This window comes from Phaethon aethereus (genome assembly GCF_964289735.1).
Source record: "Phaethon aethereus genome assembly, chromosome: 12".
Classification (NCBI taxonomy): Eukaryota; Metazoa; Chordata; class Aves; order Phaethontiformes; family Phaethontidae; genus Phaethon; species Phaethon aethereus.
The window spans coordinates 1,959,884-1,978,319 of record NC_138588.1 but is presented as its reverse complement, the minus strand read 5'-3'; the positions used below and the strand labels follow the sequence as shown (position 1 = coordinate 1,978,319).

The following is an 18,436-nucleotide window of genomic DNA, read 5'->3' as shown; positions in this document are numbered from 1 at the left end:
TTTGCTTTTTATTAATCACCTTTAAAACTGAAAACAAATCTAAGCTACACAAATAGATTGCAACTTCTATAGTAGATGAAATAAATATATGATCAATGATCTGAAAAACAACCGATTTATTGTGAAATAATTTATGTGAATCTAATACTTTTGATTCATACTACAGTGTTATGGAAGTTCTACTGTTTGCTTGTATGAAATATTGACATTTTTGGTTAAATAATCAAAGCATGGTGACGCTATTTTAAAGCACAATTCTATTTTCACTTAAAGATAGCACATAATTCTTTATGATTGGTATAGTCCTTACAATGTTATTGATCCTTTTCATTAGTGTATGGGAGTCATCAAGAAAAAAAACACTTATGTGATTCTCAAAAGCCACAAATAATACCATCTGGAACACACATGTAATTGTATTTTAGGTCAACATTAAAAAAAAAAATAGACAAAAGTCTCAAAAATTACTATGTAAAAATGTAGAAGGCTCTAGCCAATACAACAAGATCTGATACGACTTTTACCAGGTTCAAAGGCATTTGCGGTTTCTAAGAAGCTAATTGCATCCTACACCAGCTGGGCAAAAGGCATTTTAAAGCCATTTAAATCTGTGTACATACACAAATAAATAATTAGCATTTTTATAAAGCCTGCCTGGTAATTCCTTCATACATTTACAACCATATAATGTACTCTTCAGTAGGAAAATTTCACAGATGTTTTGGCTGGTGTTAGAATCTGGCACAATTGTTTCTCAGATTTTGCAAATAGTGTAGTCCATCCCATGTAGTTCCTTGTCGCAAACATTTATTGAGCAGTACTGATTATGCAAAACCTAAGATCCTGACCAGACAAAAAAGCCTGGACAGGCAGATTTCCCTCTGCAGAATGCAGCTTCACTGAGCACCCAAAGGTGCTCAGGTGCTGTTTGGTAGTCTGCACAAGTGGGCTCAAGTACAGGATGAAGGCCATAAATTCTTCATCAAAAAATGTTCAAGATTGCTTCATCTACATATCCAAGATAACTACATATCCAAGACACATATCCAAGATAACACAAGCATCTCTAAGAAAAAGAAACCATATTTAGAAAATAAATTTCAAGTCCGAGTGTTTGAGAACTGCAAGTCTGAATTGAGGAACAGTTTAATATTGTTATAGCACAAAATATCTTTGTGTTGTTATTCCACAGATGATTAGTGTTCTCAGCCAGCTGATCGTTGACAATATGGAAGTGCGGCGTTGGTTGTTTAAAGTGAACGAGGAATCTGGAGGAAATGGCACTGCCTATTGTGATATTATTTCGCATTTGAAATGCTACCACTGGGTTCAAAAGGAACGTCAGACATACAGCCCTGAGATATGGAGTAAGAAGTGGGCACACGTAAGTAACGGAGGAGGAGGGTGTCTTTTTTGTTGTCATGGCTTCCTAATAGTCCAGTGGGGTTCTTCCTCACAGTAAGTCTTTTCTCTGAGCTTTCATGTTAAGACATTGGTAGGAGTTGCTATTACGAAGTCCAGACTAGCTTGTACAAAGTAACAGGTAACTAATTCAAATAAAACAGTTAAGTATTCCAAAATATAAATAGTGTCTGTCATCCAACTGTGGAATAAGTTGGGTGTTGCAACACTTCATTCATATGCAATAATGTGCAAATTTTACACAATGTTTTTTATCCAGAGTGAGGACATGGATACATGAAAGTATATAGGCAGTCGACCCTTACATCTACATAGCAACTTGGAATTACTGGAACAAAAGTGTTGGACTAATATAGTAGAACAATACTAATCAATTTGAAATCACATACAAACTGATTACTTTTTAATTTGGCTTTCTAAGGATTATTTTTTCTGTACAGTTTTCCTCACTAATAACTTTTAAACCTGTTAGCAATTTTCAGCCTTGTAAGACAGAACACTTGAGGTTTCAGAGATCATTAGACTCCTGCATGTTTCATTACAGTGGGTGTTTAGGTAAGGAGAGAGATCCTGTAAATACTTAACTGAGGGAAATTGTATAGCATGAACTCATGCACTAGTAGATTCCTAGGAATCCACATGATTGAGAGAGACTGTAAGATATGTTTCAACCACAGAAAAATCCATATGAAAGTAGACTTCATTAGCTCTGGTGTTCAGAGAACTATTTGTAGTTTAAATATTCATTGGTATTTAAATGTGTTAATTTCAATAAGCATTTGATATTTCTGCATATTGTGCCAAATTCATTCCTAATGTAATGGCTTTAAAGCCAGAAGGAATGTATCCAGAAAGAATTGTTTAATTTACATAAACTACTCATTTCAGCTCTTTTGATTTTTTTAATTCAATCAAAACTGTTTTGAAATTTTTGTTTGATTGAATTATATTGTATATTAAAATGTCAAATTATGCTGATTACAGTTCTGTTGCATTTGACAACTACAAAATAATTCCACATTATAAAATAGAGCTTATCATATAAAGCTGAAGGCGTAATTTCTCTGATCTGCTAGAGATCCCTCACTCTGCGCAAGTCAAGCAGTGTAAAGCGGAGCACTGGAGAGCCACCCCAGTAGAAGCGTTGCCTGGCCGCTGAGCTCTCTGGGACATGAAGCTAATGATATATCCAGATCCTGCCCCCCCCCTCTGAGTCAGTGGTGCAGAAGATATGATTCACCAAGTCTAGTTCTTTGCTGGTATAAATTCCCTATGTAAGTGGTATTAGCATTCTCATTTCTGTGCTTTTTTAATTCTTTCATGGCTAAGTGACTCTGCATAAAGGACATAGTGATAACTGGCTTGCTTTGGTTTCCCTTTTATACTGCGTTTCCCTTGAGCTTTGATACAACCAGGAATCAACCTGTTAGAAGCCCTTAAACATAACCATTTGTTGGAAGTTGGAAAACACATACAGCATAATGTATTTGAGCTGTTTTTCCAAAGTCAGCAGGAAAGCTTCCATAAATCCAGACCAGTATTAAAGTGGGCTTTGGCAAAGCGTGAAACTTGCTGCCATTTTGAATATCTTATTTGAATATGTGTGTTCAAATTTTTCTGCCTTCTGAGTTTAGCTCTCCTGTAGAACGGGAGACCTTTTTTATATATAATGAATTGCAGTCTCCACTGAGTATTATCATTGAGAGCAGAGGATTAAAATCATCCTTTGTTAAGGAATACCATTGTAATGATACACATTTAAACATCAAAGCATTAGTTTATGAGCACAGGCATGCTTTAATGTCCTATTACAGTATGTAGACCTCTTTCTTTTGATAATGAAGACATTGTGTCATCGGCATAGGCTGCCACATACAAAACGTATGCTGGCAGGTTATTAAAAAATTCAGCTTCTTGATGAAAGACTATCCTGCAGGCTAAGAGTACAGTGAAAAGACTCTCCATTCTGGTAGAATTATTAGAAATGAGAATATGACTGTAAGCACTATATTATGTTAATACTTACAAATAGCATAATTTGCATAGCAGTTTAAGACACGATACCCAGATTTTCCTCATTGGTATGTGGTAGGCAACAGATTAAAAATAATGTAGTTTGTGAGTTTGGACTGTGTAAAAATCTATTCCATCTAAAAATGAGACTGATTTTTAGATTCCTCATTTCAAACATAACATTGGGCAAACAAATGCGCAGGACAGGATTATCGATGTATTTTACCTTGTGAACTTAATGCGGCATCTGAGTTATCTGAACAATTATTTTGCTGCTGCATAAAGGGTGGAATTCACAAACTACACTGAATGTCTCTGTAAGGCCTTCATTCTACTGTGCACTGCTGAAGTCTGTCAACATATAAAAAATTTCATCCTGAGGCCCAGAGTCTAATAATATTTATTCCATGTCAAGAGAACTGCTGCCTCCACAAGTGCAGATTTGGCAATTGTGAGGCCATTTGTGGAGACATGCTCTGGTGCGAAAAAGAATTGTTGGAATCTGACCCCAGATGTGCAAAAACATCAGTAAGTACTGAGACACTGTAGCAGTTTAATTGTATCTTTAATGTGAATGACTACTGTAGGTAGCAAGTGAATTCACATATTTTTAACTGTTTAACATATGCATGTAAGGCATGTGTGCTGTGTGAAATGCTCTTATGCCATTCTATCATGATTTTCCAACCTACTTTCTGTACCAATTCAAGCTTCAGTTAGTCCGCGCATAGCAAAAAATGTGGTTCTGCTACTACTGAAGTAAATGAAAAAACAATAGGACAATTGCATGAGGGCCTGTTTGAAATATCTAGAGAAAGATATCCATAATACATGTTAATATGTGGTATTCCAAATTATGCTAAGAAGCTGGGTATCTCACTCCTGTTGAAAGTCAGCAGTTCAGTTTTTGGAAAATCTCATCTATACTTATAGGGACCCTTGCTGGGAGACTGTGTAAATTCATGGAAGAGAAAACTATTAACTATTATTGCTGATGCAGTCTCTGGTTTAGAGGGATTCTGAGCTACACGTTGTTGGAGGCTGGGAGCGTACCTAGGGAATGGATATGCTTCCTCTGTTTTCATACTTTCCTCGGCATCCACTTGTGACCGCTGTCAAGGACAAGATTCGGGGCTAAGCAGAGCTTATACAGCCTGTTTTGTTCTTTTAACAGTCACCCTTTTACATAAAATAATACAGGAGTATGCAGAGGTCCCACCCTCTTGTATAACTATAGTACTCTAAAGCGTATCTAAATCACCAGATTAAATTAATAGTCAAATTAATTTTAGAATTTACTTTTATTACACTGTGAGTCTTAATTAACCACCAGGACCAGCAACATGATGTGAGTTTACCTATCAGCAATCCTAAAGATAACGAAGGTCAGACTGAAGACAAAAAAAGGGATAAATGTGGGGATAAAGAAGAAAAGAGCTGAAAATACAAGAATAGAACAAGATACAGAAAAACAAGCACCAAATATTCTCTCAGTAAGCCATTATAATTGGCCATAGCTACATAACCATTTCAAAACTCACCATTAGATATTTGTTGTAGAAGAAAAAAGCTATTTAATGCGCTTGGGCAGCCTACTGTTTTAAATGTTAGTGCTTGAATCTTACTGCCTCCAGTCGTGTCACAGTATTTTGTCATGGTTTCTTTTCCTTATAGGCTATATCTTGGTTAATTCACTAAAATGTGTAAGAGGAAATCAAAATCTTTTCAAAAGGTGACAAATCTGTAAAATCCAACTTTCGGTCTGAGTTGCATAAAGCATTATTCAGACACTGGTTGGAGGATTTTGCATTGATTGCTATTGGAATATGACATTTTCAAAGGCCAAGATAAAATGCTGCAAAATGCTGTCCGTTCCTTTAAGTTTAATTTTTTTTGAGGGTCAACTTTCAAAAGTCCTGTAATAAGTAATTAGATAAACTTTGTGATTATCTGAGTATCAGGAATAGTGGTGAGCATGTTCTTTACTGGTTGAATGAATTGCATTCACTGTAAGAAACCTGAAGCTTACATACCACATCATGTTTCTTACTGAAGCAAGGAATTCAGACTAAAGAGCGTATGTTTTTATAAACAGGTCAAAATAAAACCAACTGTAATACTGTCAAAGACATCATTTTAGGAATGTGGCATTGCCAGCACACTATCGTTTCTGACTGTCTTTGAACACGGTATAGCTTCCTAACGCCGCTTTTTTCCTTTCTGCTACCCACTGTCATTTTCACCACTCCGATCACCTTTTGTAACACCACCAGCTTTGTTCTAGGGCAACGCTACAAATATTACTGAAACTGGAATAAATTGCAAGCAATTGAATTGGTCTTAGCATAACACCTAAAGTCTACCGAGGGGGTTCTTAAGCAAGTACTCTTTGCTGCTGCTGTTATTGTACACATGCAGTTGCGGTAATTTTTCCAGCCTGAAGAGGGCCAGAAACTCACAGAAGATCCATTTACAGCATTTTGGCAGTCTTTTAAAATTTCTTCTAACTGATATAATGTTTAATAGGAGAAGAGAAAGGAACCCAAAGACTTAACAGAAGTTGATTACCTATAAAGCGATACAGCTGCAGGTCGTCTCCTCCTATGGGCAGTGCTCTGTCGGCAATATATCCTAAATAGTTTAAAAATTCACTGTGTCTGTGACCGGTCCGTAGTGTTCTTAGTTTATTAAAATATCCGTGTATCTGCCATGGTGATGTTCCAGGTGATTCTCAAATCTTAAGTAAAATAAAGCATAATAATTGTATCCCTTGGTTAAATTAAAGCCATGATATCCATTCCTAAGACTTGCAATAATCAGATATGCAAGCTGTTGGTTTGTATGTCCTATTGATTTAATATGCTTCTAATCAGTACATAAAGCTATAGGCCTGCAGTGTTAATTTTTCATATGCTTACAAAGTACCCTTTGATTTTCTGTCACGCGTTAATTACAGCGTTTTGCCATTAAATAGGAAGCTTTGTGTAAACTAATTACTAGGTAATCATTGTCTACCGCAAGCGTGCTGTTTGTACCTTTTATTTTATTCTAAAAATGCACAGATCTCGCAGTCTGGAACCACTATACCTTCCAGCCATTAGCTCTCACTAATTCATAGCATTATTGTGTTAAGATTGTAGGAGTTGTAATTGTTGTGGTATCAGTGCTGTTAATTACCGGAGTAAACAGTTGAAATGGTGCCAAGGTCTATTGTACAAGGCAGAGGAAAGGAGGTTTAAATGTTACTTCCACCATCTGGGGACTGGAGTAGAGGCAAATGCTAGAAAACAGCAGTGAGGCAATATCAGAACTTCAGCTCCAGGGTTTTAGGCCATATGGATCCAGAATATTTTGAATCAATTGAATTTAAGTGCCAGTTTGTAGCAATAACAGTGTGGAAGGAGAGGGTAAAGCACGAGCACTAAAGAAATCTGAAATCCGTTAATGTTATCGCATCCAATAAAATGCCTGCTTGGATTATTTTAAAAATGTTTATTTTGCTAAAATCCAAAAAGTAACACATAGGCAACTCTAAGAATAAAAGAAGTTTAACTGCGTGGTGTTTGTGAAACGCAATGCAGGTTTTGTCTGACAATTTCTTCAGCATTGCAGCTCAGCAAAATTCCTGGGAAGTGACTGTGGATTATCTATATGATACCTTTTTTCGTTTTGAAACCACATTCTTGTAATTCACTAGAATCCTTTCTTTAGAGCTACAAGCCAGAAGGGAGGGCAAGTGAACAAAATGTGTAGAGATTGAAGTAGAGAAAAATAAATTAATTAGGAAAATATTATTAATCTGAGGGCATCTGAATTGTGCATTTGCAGAGATGTAATTAAAATACAGAAAAGATGCATTCAAATATTACTTATCTAATTTTGTAATGAGGATTAACATCCCAATGTCCTGAACTTACAAATGCTGCATTTGAAATAAACATAGGATTTTTTTTAGAAGAGAGATTTTTTTGAAGATTATGACAATTATGTTACGTTTTCTTCCCTCTGAAGGTAGATGTGGGGAACCTTGAAAAATGAAGGCTGCAACCTCGCAAAAGACACGCTTTTATGCATAAAATAGCAATGCACATGGAGTATTTTTTTTGGAGTAAGAAAGCAAAATATTTAATAAAATTGCCCTAATAGCAAATTAACATGCTGTCCATAAACATGCAGAATTATTTGACAAGCTCATGGAGCTTTCAAGATCCTCTTTCTGCCTGATTTTTGGTAGCACAGGCTATAGTGATTTTATATTTGATTTCCCCGCATATATTATTTTCCAAGATGACATCTACAAAAAGGGATCTCGCAGCATATTGCTGTTGCCACTTTAGGAGTGTTCAGAAGAAATAGAAAGGATCTCTCTTTCTAAACAATCCTGGTTTATTTATTTTTTATTGGTCTGTTAGCAGATGTTGAAGTAGTTCAGGGCACAATGTAAAAATGTGCTTTTCAATAGGGGTATGGTAAGCAGCAAAGTACGCAATGAAACATGCAGTTGGGAGGGGTTTTTTGGACTAGGCCAGTGCTGGTTTTTTGCCTTTTTTGTGTGTGTGTGTGCGTGTATGTAGTCGGATTTAGAATTAAAAGAAGTACTTGATCTTTATATATTGAAATCCTCAGCGTGCAGAGTGACAGCATGAGCCAGAAGAGAAAACCATGGCCCCATGTGGTGTGAAAAAAGGAACAGCAGTTTAAGTGCTGGAAAGTTGAAAGAGAACTAACCTTCTTGTTCTTGTAGTCAAGGAAAGTGGCTGTTTTGTGCTTTTGTATTGAAGCATAGCATATGTGCCTCAGTTTGACAAAAAGCCTCTTGAGTCAAAGCAACCCTAGTCCTGTGTGCTGATCCAAAGCGAAGGCCGTGATAATGAGGGACGGGCTCTCAGGAAGCAGTGAGTAGATAATACTACATAAGTGGAGAATTCGGTGCACTGTTTTCGCCATTCTACTTAATGCAAGTCGCAGCCACGGTGAATTGCTTGCCATACAGCTGAAATGGGCCATTAGCTATCAGGGAAAATTGTCTTTGCTACTTTCAGCAGATGGAGCAAATATTTTACAAAGCAATTTTACATACGAAAAACATTTGTGTTACTTGGTAATGATGGCTGTTTTACATGATGTTACCTTCTATCAGAACATACTTTTCCAGCTCGTGGAAGGCAAAATTGGCACTTTTTAATTTTGAAATTTGCAGCTGACAATTAAATGCCTGGGCTTTAAATCAGGTTGCAAACTTTAAGTGGGTAAGGGTATTCAGTGTATCACTTGCAAAAACGTTTGCATTTTTATAAACCTCTCAAATGGTTTTGTTCAGTGCAGTAGATTCTGTGGCCAGTGATTCTGGCCAGCATGTACCTGTCTGAATTGGAAAAGAATGTCAATTTAATTTGCAAAATAGGAAATAATGAAAGTTATTTGGACAGTCAGGCAGCAGTCACTGGACTCTTCCAATATTGCCATGTTTGCTGGAGTCGCTGAGAACGTAAGAATAAGCTGGGCTGCACCAATCCACATCAAGGCAGCTGGAATAAGTTCTCATAGCTCCACTGATCGCAACAGAAAGGATAGACTGTGTAAATGGTATGAATTGTCATGGTGCCATCAAAGTGGCGTAAATTGCCATAGCTTCATTGACTTCAGCAGAGATGTGGCAGTTTGTATTGCTGAGGATCTGTCTGATTTTTATTCTTCTCTGGCCCAGTCAGCTTTACTTATTTGGAGTTACTTTCTTCACTCTATTTGCTTGCAAGGTCTAAATAATTGCCTTTCAACCTGATTTTTAGCTAAAAAGCCCTAGGTCTTTCTCATGCATTCTGCTCTGCAGCCTCTTTCTGTCCCCTGGTCTTTCTTCCTATTTGAAATTCTATTTCTTCTTTCCATTTATTCACTTATCTTCTCAACAGGCTTTTCTTTGCTGACTGCTCTGTCTCGAGCGGATTTCCTACCAGTGCCTTCAACATATGCCACATTTGGTCCTAATTTTTTGTTGCAACTGCCATTCTAAGGAAGCCTTTTGAAATTCAGCTTGCAGAAGGCTGGGAAACTACTTTATATTTAGGGGGGAAAAGGTGTAATTTTTTTTCATGTCTATTCATTGTTATAGGAAGGTGCAAAACAGGTTTGGATAGCTTTAAAGATTTCTACATGATGTAAACAGTATTTGGGCTGCTCCTTTTTTACTGGTACTAAGAAACATCAGCTGAAAGATTTGAACAAATGCTCCCTGTTTCCATTGAGCCGATGATTCTGAATTGTTTTGGGCCACATCAAGACATAAAACATTGGTAAGCTCTGCTGGAGATACCGTCCAATTTAAATGAAATTAGCCTACCAAGCACTGATCCTTTTAAAAGGTTTGACTTCATGAGTGAATGTTGTATCCGGGCTTGAATTTGCCTACTAAAACTCCCTATAATCAGGATTATTGCCTTTTTAGAGCTTACAGTTGCAAAAAAAAACTTCAACTAGAATTCCAGGTGCTGATCCTTAAAAAGCGGTTGCCCGACTCCCTTCTGTGAACACCTTGATTATCTGGGGATTACTTGTTAAAAGCGCTGTTATGTTGGGTTTCATCTCACAAAAACATTTTTCAGGTTTTCTTGAATTAGTTATTTCTTTAAAAGGCCTTGTCTTCTTTCTGTACGGCGACTGGTTTCGATGCACGCATCCTTTACGGTCAGCGAGGACCGAGGGTGCTTTGAACTGCAAGATGCTCCCAAGCCAGGCGCTGTGCCTCCACGTTGCCCTAACAGACGTTCCGAGTTCATCCTGTCTTCAAGTCCCCTTCCAGTGCTATTTGACCTTATTTAAGCAAGCAACGTTGGGTCTGTCGAGGAAGTACCACCACAGTCTTACATGTCTAACGTCCATCACATGGACAGAGAGGAGCAGCTTATCATGTTACGATATGTATAATGAGGTGAATGGAGACTCTGTGTCTTACCAGCAGCCTCCTTTTGTGAGCCAGCGAAGTGTGCCCTTCAGCAGACTTCGACGTTGGGAATTTCTGCTGGATTTTGCACCCAGTTTAGGAAGCTTGCTTTCACGGCCATGTGTGGTCCTCAGAAACAACTCTGTCTAAAAGGAGATACTAGTGTCCCCGGCACTGTTCCATGGAGCTGGCATGGCTGCCCTCACATCCCTCGGCATTGTTGCAATGGAAAATTGTGTCCCAGTTCACATGCTCATAGTTTAATTTTTACTTATAGAAGCTTGGTCACAGCACTCTCAAATGCTTCTACACATCCAGCAGGGATTATTGGTTTCTTCCCCAGCAATTTATCAAAAGCTTTCAGGCAGCCATCGCATACCTCTTCTTTTGTTTGTTCGGTTTTATATTTCTGTTTAAATTGCATAATACCCAAAGTCATTAGATCTCGGGGATGAGACTCAGTGTGACAGAGGTATCACTGAACGCACTGACAGGTGCAAACTGATTTGTAGGTCAGCAACTCCATGACATCCATCATGGCTCACCTCCTCTCTCCAGAGCTGCATTTATTTTCATTGTGCAACGAGCCACCTCATGGCTTAGCAGTATTTCAATGCAAATCACAACAAGGCCAGCTGATATTTGCTCACTGTTCTGTTGTTTTAATCAACTAAGCTATCAAAAACCTAAATTCCTCCTTACAGATTGTAAGGAAATGAGCAGCATAAGACCAGAATCTGGGTAAATTCTGAACTTGGATCTCACATTTTATATGGTCCTTTGTTTTTGCCATAAGGTTAAGGTCATGCTGCTTAGTATATTGATATACTGACTAAATTTTTTTAACCTTTTTATCTGAGGTGTTTAAAGTCCATAACACTTTCCAGTATATGAAAGGAGCCCACATAGCCCAGATCAGCATGGTTATCTGAGCACCTCAATATCTTGAAGCCATTTTTCTTCTCAATTCCATGTGAGGTAAGAACAGCAATTTTCCCCCTTTCATGGCTGGACAGCTAGGGCACAGACAGAAAATCACTTTCCCAAAATCTCACAGGCAGACTGCATTCAGGAACAAGATATAGCTGGGTCTCCTATACGCAAAGCTGATACCCTAATCGTTGGCCCATCCTCCCGTATCTCCCTGGTAGATAAATCACAGTAAGCTGATTTTGAATTCGTATTTTTGGTTACATCACATCATGTGCTTCATGACAAAGCCCATCTCTTTGAACTCACTGGTCTGGAAAAATAGATATGTATTTTTTTCCTGTTCTTAGATGTTAGCCATAAGGCTTTATCACATTCCTCCAGAGCTCAAGATAATACCAGTGTGGTTTAGGACATTGCCAAGATCAGAGGATGGTTGGTCATCTTCTGAAGCACGGGATGCTGAAGAGAGAGGATGTAAAACAGAAGCAAAGAGACCCAGGGGAAGCGGGTGAATGCTTATGAAGCAGCAGGAAAAGGAGCCTGAAGCAATAGAGTCAGGGTCCTTGCACTTTATATGCTTGTGTACTTCTGGGACATTTTTGAACACTAAAAGCAGTGCACTTCATTTCTGTATTTAATGGGGTTTTTGTGTGTGTGTGATAATATAGTAAAGAATTTGAAACTAGGAAAAAGCTAGTTTATCTCCTATAGTATAGCTAATCAAATTCTACCAAAGACAGAGGCACAAACACACTTGTGAATTAATGTTACAGACTGGGGAGTGTAAAAAAGGTATCTCTTGCTTCAGAAATGCTTTTGGTTGATTATTCCTTCCTGGGTTTTTTAATAACTAAAGGGTGTTTGGGTTGATATAAGAGCTTAAACATAGAGTCAGTAAAACTATTTTTGGCATATGTGACTATTTCAATATGCACTGTTTCAAAATATAAGCAATGCAGAAGTTATTGACTGCAGGTATTGATCCCTAAGCAGTTACCAAGTACTTAGCATTTTCAGTTGCCAGATCAAATTATTGATATAAATTATAATGAAATAGATGCTACACTGAGGCAGGGGGTGGACTGTCTTTCAGAGAAGGACAGTTTTCAATAGGAGGGAAGAGCAGTAAGTAGAAAAATTAAAAAAGGCTTCCTGACTGTGGGTAAACAGTAACCACATTTTTTTTTTTTTGCCTGTTGGAGGCCTGGTTTTTAATCACCCCACAAGCAGTTTTCATTTCTGTAGTAAAATTGCTTGTGGTTCTATTTAATTTGTTTCTGCAGGAGCCAGCTTTGGTGAAGATCTCCCAGGAGCTGCCGGGCCTTTTAGCACAGCACGTACAGCCAGTCAATGAGAAACGATTCCCTACATGGGAAAAATTCCTCCAAACATTTCTTAGTCAAGGTAAATAAGACTGCAAAGTCGCTGTTAAGTATTATAAGGAGTAATTATGCCATATTGTATGCCATATTCTTGTTAATCTTGGGCCCATTTAAATATTTATCTCCTTTTATTTCTCCATTATGCTTCAAATATTCGTTTACGAATGAATTATAGGCAACTATTCTATCATTTGTATGTCCTATCCAAGCATTTAACCTATATTAATCCTGGATTACCTTTCTTACATGATTCTGAATCAATAAGCACCAATTCCTTGATCCTGGGCTACTGTACTGGAGGCTATCACATTTGGCAAGGGGTTCCTTTAGGAAATACGAGCATGTGTGTTTGCATGCACGTGAACATGAGAATTGCATCTTCGTTAGGTGTTGGTGAGCAAGCATCTGCGAGACCTCCTTTTCCCTGACACAGGACCAGGAAGGGAGCTAGACGTAAACTCTGGATGCCGCATACATACAGCGCATCGAGTGAAATGTGCACATAACCTTTAACCGGCTGGGAGAGGAGCTGAGCTTTCTCCCAGTTTTTGCCTTCCAGGCAGGTGGTGTTGCCACTGAGGATCAGTAACGCGGTGCCGGATTGTCCCTTACAGTACATTGGCATAGACGCCTCATTAGGCCATTGCCGTGCCCTTTCTTGCCCTCCAACCAAAGGAGAATGAACAAGTTCCAATCTGATAGCTGGATAGTTTTGTGCGCGTAGTGCCGAGCTCTCAGCAGGGCCTTCTGCATTAAACCCACTCATGGCACCTTTGGATCAAAGCTGGCCAGCACCCAACTGGCCTAGAGCTCAGAAGTGAGCCCATCTTTGTCCATAAGAGGCAGCAGATAAAACCGTTGTCTAATCACTGCAAAGCAGTGTATCTGTGGGTGAGCTTTGCACAGACCTGTTAACATCCTATATTTGTATGACAAATTCTGGATGGAAAAGAGGCAGTGTTTGTGGTTGGGTAGTAAATTTCTGTGATGATTCTGCCCTGCCATCATTTTGTATTATGTGTAATGGATATATACATTTCTTACGTTTCTTTATCTGTGGAAGAGACAAGAACAATTCAAAGCTTTGAAAGTATTTTTTTGAAAAATAATGCCAGTTAACATATATAGTACAAATTTTTATTATGTATTAGTTTGTCCTAACTAAATGAGTTACGGTATTATATGCAGTAAAAAGGCAAATCAAGAATGCCAACTAGTTTTCTTTGTAATTTTTTTTTTTTTCCCTATGAACAACCATTCCAGAAGTTTTGTCAGCTTTTCTAGCCTTCCCATCTACATACCAAGTTCCTATCAAAAGGCAGACTACTTCTCTCAGACCATGGTACGGATGGGAATCTCCAAGGTTAGCTCACAGCAGGAGATACCACTCCCCCCAGGGTCCCAACATTGCGTTTCACTGCTATCCTGGGCCTGCCCAGGATTCATTCATACTACCCAAGAGCAGATTTCTCCAGTCAGATATGTGATACATCCAGTTTGGAACTGCTTGCAAAGCATCTGCCACTCAGAAGCCCCTGGTTGAACTGTACGGTGCTATAGTAGATGAGATATCTTCTTTCTCTTCTAAGAGATTCATAGGTTCTAGCTATGCTGCTCACATTACATTTATTTACTTAGTGCATCTCCATAGCAGTCCTCCCTGCAACGTCTGAGCACAATAGGAGCTGGATGGTTTCATTCTGTGCACTTGGAAGAGCATCGCATGCGAATTTGATTACTAGCTTAACAGCTAATTCATTTCTTACTAGGTGGTGTGATAGAAGCCTTCCCACTGTCAGAAAACGTCACAAACCTTACGGTGGATATGCTGATAGAGCCAACAGGCAAGATAAAAATAGTGTCATCTGGAGACCAGCTCCATGCTGATGGTCCTTTGCGATCATCTGGCACTACCATTCCACAACGTTCCGTTGATCCAGCAGTTCTTAATTCACTCTGCTTAAAAATTGGAGAAACCTGTAAATCTGAAGGAGTGCTTGGTTACTTCTCAGTTGATTTTGTGACTTTCATCCATCCACAAACGATGGAGCAGCAGGTGAGTGGGGCAGATATGTTATTTCACGCTGTCCCCCTAAGGTCATGAAATGTCTGCTTTCCTACTTGATCCCAACAGATATCAGAAGAAAGCTTTGCCCTTTTCAACAAACTATTTCTAAGCTGTAAGGCTTGTGGAGAGAGGTAAAGCACATGGTTATTGTAGCGATAGCGTAAAGTTTAGACCCTATCTGACAGGTGGACCTAAGGAACCTTTTTCATCAGCCTGAAGAGTAACAAACCAACAAAGCCTGCAGGGCTGCTTTCAAAGCTGAGTGATAAGAAAATAGTATTTTAATTCCTTCTAATTACTTTTTTCCCTAAAATAAGTGCATTCTGTGTTAAGCTGGTAATTAGAGATGATGGTGTTAAGGCTAACATGTTTGGATGATTTTAGTTTCAAAATGTTCTGAATCTCTTATATTTTGCTCCGTAAAAATAACTACAGGGATTATTGTACATTTTTGAGTAAACCAGTGTTTTAAGGTTTGAGGATGAATCTGAGGAAGAGGGGATATTGACAGTTTCTTACAGCAAATAGTATGGTAGTGATGAACAATTTGGTTTACATCGTAATGGCTAATTTAAGTAGAGAGAGGTAATGGAAAGCAGTCCAGTCGTCATGTCTCAAGAAGTTATAACAGCCCTGGGTCGGGGGTTGCTGTCACTCATCCCACAGTCAGCTGTTCTGTGCCAGCTATCAGTTCATTGTGAATGAAAAGGAAAACATGCTCATTCAAACCATTTCACTCTCCATTTGGCTTTTAGAATGTCTGAGAGAAAGTTTTACCACAAGAAAGATAGATGCGATCTCGCACCAGATACAAAATTATGCCTCAAAATCAAAATACAGATGGAGGTCAATGTGTGGCATGTGACAGTGCATATGACTAAAGGTAACGCTGCCGGGATCGAAATGAACCTGCGTTGCTTCCCGGATGTAGGGGCCTGGGAGCGGTCAATGCAGTGCACCTCCATCATCCCACCTGAGGGGCAGTTACTTCTTAAAATGTGCTCATGCGATAGCTTAAGCTGTCTATCTCTAGCACAAATGTTCCTCTGGAATTGCCTCTGTAGATCCTTGTCCTAACAAGTCTTCCATGTGGGCTGCACAGGCTCCTGAGTGTTTTTATGGAGTCCTCTTGGCCTGTCAAAGCTCCAAGGCTTCCTGCGTGTGCGGTATCAAGAGTAGCACGTGAGAGGAGAGCGAGCAGTGCACGACACCATTCCGGCTCCCCTCCTACAGCCTGAGGCCACGCACTGCTTTCTGCTGCAGCACAAATGTGTACACACTTAGTAGTTTATTTGCTTTAGAATATTTAAAAGTATTTTAACAGAAGATCAGCAGATCCAGGTACTGTGTGGCGCATTATGAAATTCAGTTTTACGATAGTGTCTGACAGTATATCGTACCTCCTCCAGTCCTGAAAACTTCATACGGTGGGCAAATTAACTCCAGGCACAGGTTGCACTAATGGGGGAAGAGATGGGGGGGGCTTTGGGGGAGTCTAGACTGAAGAATACAACATTTTAAATAACAATGTTCTAAGGTTAACACCTTGAGTTACTTAGAAAAGAGAACGCTGCTAGGAAGCCAGTGCAGTTTTGGAGTGCTGGAGCACTGTGTGACTTATATCGGGTATAACTGAGCAGAATGGAAGGGACTAAATAAATGTTTTCTCATGGAATCCTGCCCAGGAGAGTCTTTTGTGTAGATGAGTAATGGGGTCTTTTTAAAAGGTAAAATCAGAACCACTCGAGTGACCTTAGTCCTCCCTGCCACAGTTTACAAGCCTATCAGCAAAACCTTGTAGTCAGCTGTATCAGAACTTTTGACAACTTAAAAAGTAATATAATAAATCAAGACAGCAGAAGGGCATCGACTCCAGAACCTGCTGCTGCCTACAGCAGATGGCAGGGAAGCAGGGGAGGGGAGGCCGCTGTCCCTTACAATGCCCAGCTGAACTTTCAGATCCTAGAAGGTGATGGAAGATACTGTCCCAACACACACTGCTTTCAGTGCCAAGGAACAAATAGGTAAGAGAATGGATTGAAAGAAGCAATTTCATCCCTGCTATGAATGTTGATGATCAGCCTTGATCGTGATTTGTAACAAAATATTAATCTCGCATGTTTCTATGTTAATCTGGCATTTGTTTTATTCATAAAGTCAGATTTCTTTGTCGCAACATAATATACTAAATTCTTTCACCAGTCAGACACTGTAAAAATGAAATAAAGGGCACTATTGAATACTCTATTCTATTTAAAAATAAAAACACTTCCATGAGTTTAAAAACAGTGAAGTTGGGCTTCCCATAGATTTCTGCCTTGAAGTTAAGTTCCCTTGTGTTCTCCAGCTGAACTCACCCTGCAGCCTTTCCCATTGCAAGATCGCTAGTAAGGTCTCTTTCCTATGTTCACTTACTTCAGGAATCTCATGAGAGTTTAATATATTTCAATTTTACCTTCTTCCAAATTTGGTTGATATTGGCCAATAGTATTGAATATTATGACAGATGTACAAACAGAAAGAAAAATGCCAGACTGAGGTAAAACAAAATGAAGTAAAATCTGGGTGAAGAGACTGAGCTTTTGGTGTTCTGGTAGTGGCCTTGTGTTTGAAGGCTAAAGAAAATGAGATCATTTTAAAGAACACAAAATCCGTATTGTTAATGATGACTAGTTTTGTTGAGCTTACTGGGCACAACTATACGTATTCAAAGTAGCATAAGGATACAGATGTCGATTTAAGACCTCAGTATCAAGTCTCAATTATTTCTCGTATTCCCAGTGTATCTCCTTGTTTTTTGCTCTTTTGACATTGTTGTCTTCTACAATCTTCGGTTAGGACCCTCACTGTTTAAGAAGTACTTAACTGTAAAAGGCAACATAGCTGTATTTAATGGGATAGGCTATATAGTATAGGTGGGCTTTCAGGAGATGGCGTGGCTGTATGCACTCAAATTTGGGTGTCCTTTTCTCCTAAGCGTGTGAAAGTCACAGCTTGCATGGTGTGAGAAAAGGCTTTAAACACAGGGCTTGTATTTAAAACCAAACAGTTAGCATATGGTATCTATTGGCAGAAGCTGGCTCTTTGGCGGTGCTGTGATGATTATCCTGCATTTTAAGCTCAGAGAAGGCTTAAAGTCAGGGGTTTGGTAACTGATACCACTGTAGGGTGACTGTGGTAAACCAGAGAATCAGAATAATGTTAGCTTTGAAATACAGATCACAGTTACGTTTGACTCCCAAAATGTATTTACACAGGCATCGTAATTAGAACTGTGGCTAAGCCATATTGGACAACTTCCATGTAAAGTTGCTTTAAAAAGATTAAAGGATGACATTCTCACCCATGGGAGTTTTGCCAATTGCTTTGCTCAAGCCAGGAGTTCACTGAAACACAGAAATACTTCCTAGATTATTAAGGTTGTGACATTTCCGGGCACGAACAAGGACATATGAAATCAGTCAGTGCTTCTTGTGGCCTCTTACTATTTCTGTCTGTTCTGTCCTGGCTTTCTTCCCTTGTCTCCAATCGATTCTACCTTAATATTTCCTGTCAATATTTGTCAACATGTGCCACAACTTTAACATTATTTAAGCACAGGTTTTTAAATTTAACTAGATGTAGAGGCAATTAATGATGCCATCTGTCTTGTGAGAGAGATTACACAAAAGATTGTGCTCC

General features: G+C 38.9%; 1 protein-coding gene across 1 annotated transcript in view; it reads left to right on the top strand.

The window, feature by feature from the left end:
- Positions 1-18,436, top strand: part of IQCH (IQ motif containing H) — a gene marked incomplete at its 3' end in the record, with an annotated part of 71,851 nt that overhangs the window by 35,491 nt on the left and 17,924 nt on the right. Inside the window, exons 14-16 of the mRNA XM_082005339.1 lie at positions 1,193-1,384; positions 12,589-12,709; positions 14,457-14,743. Of these exons, the coding sequence (XP_081861465.1) occupies positions 1,193-1,384; positions 12,589-12,709; positions 14,457-14,743 (600 nt within the window). The remainder of the gene's footprint in view (positions 1-1,192; positions 1,385-12,588; positions 12,710-14,456; positions 14,744-18,436) is intronic.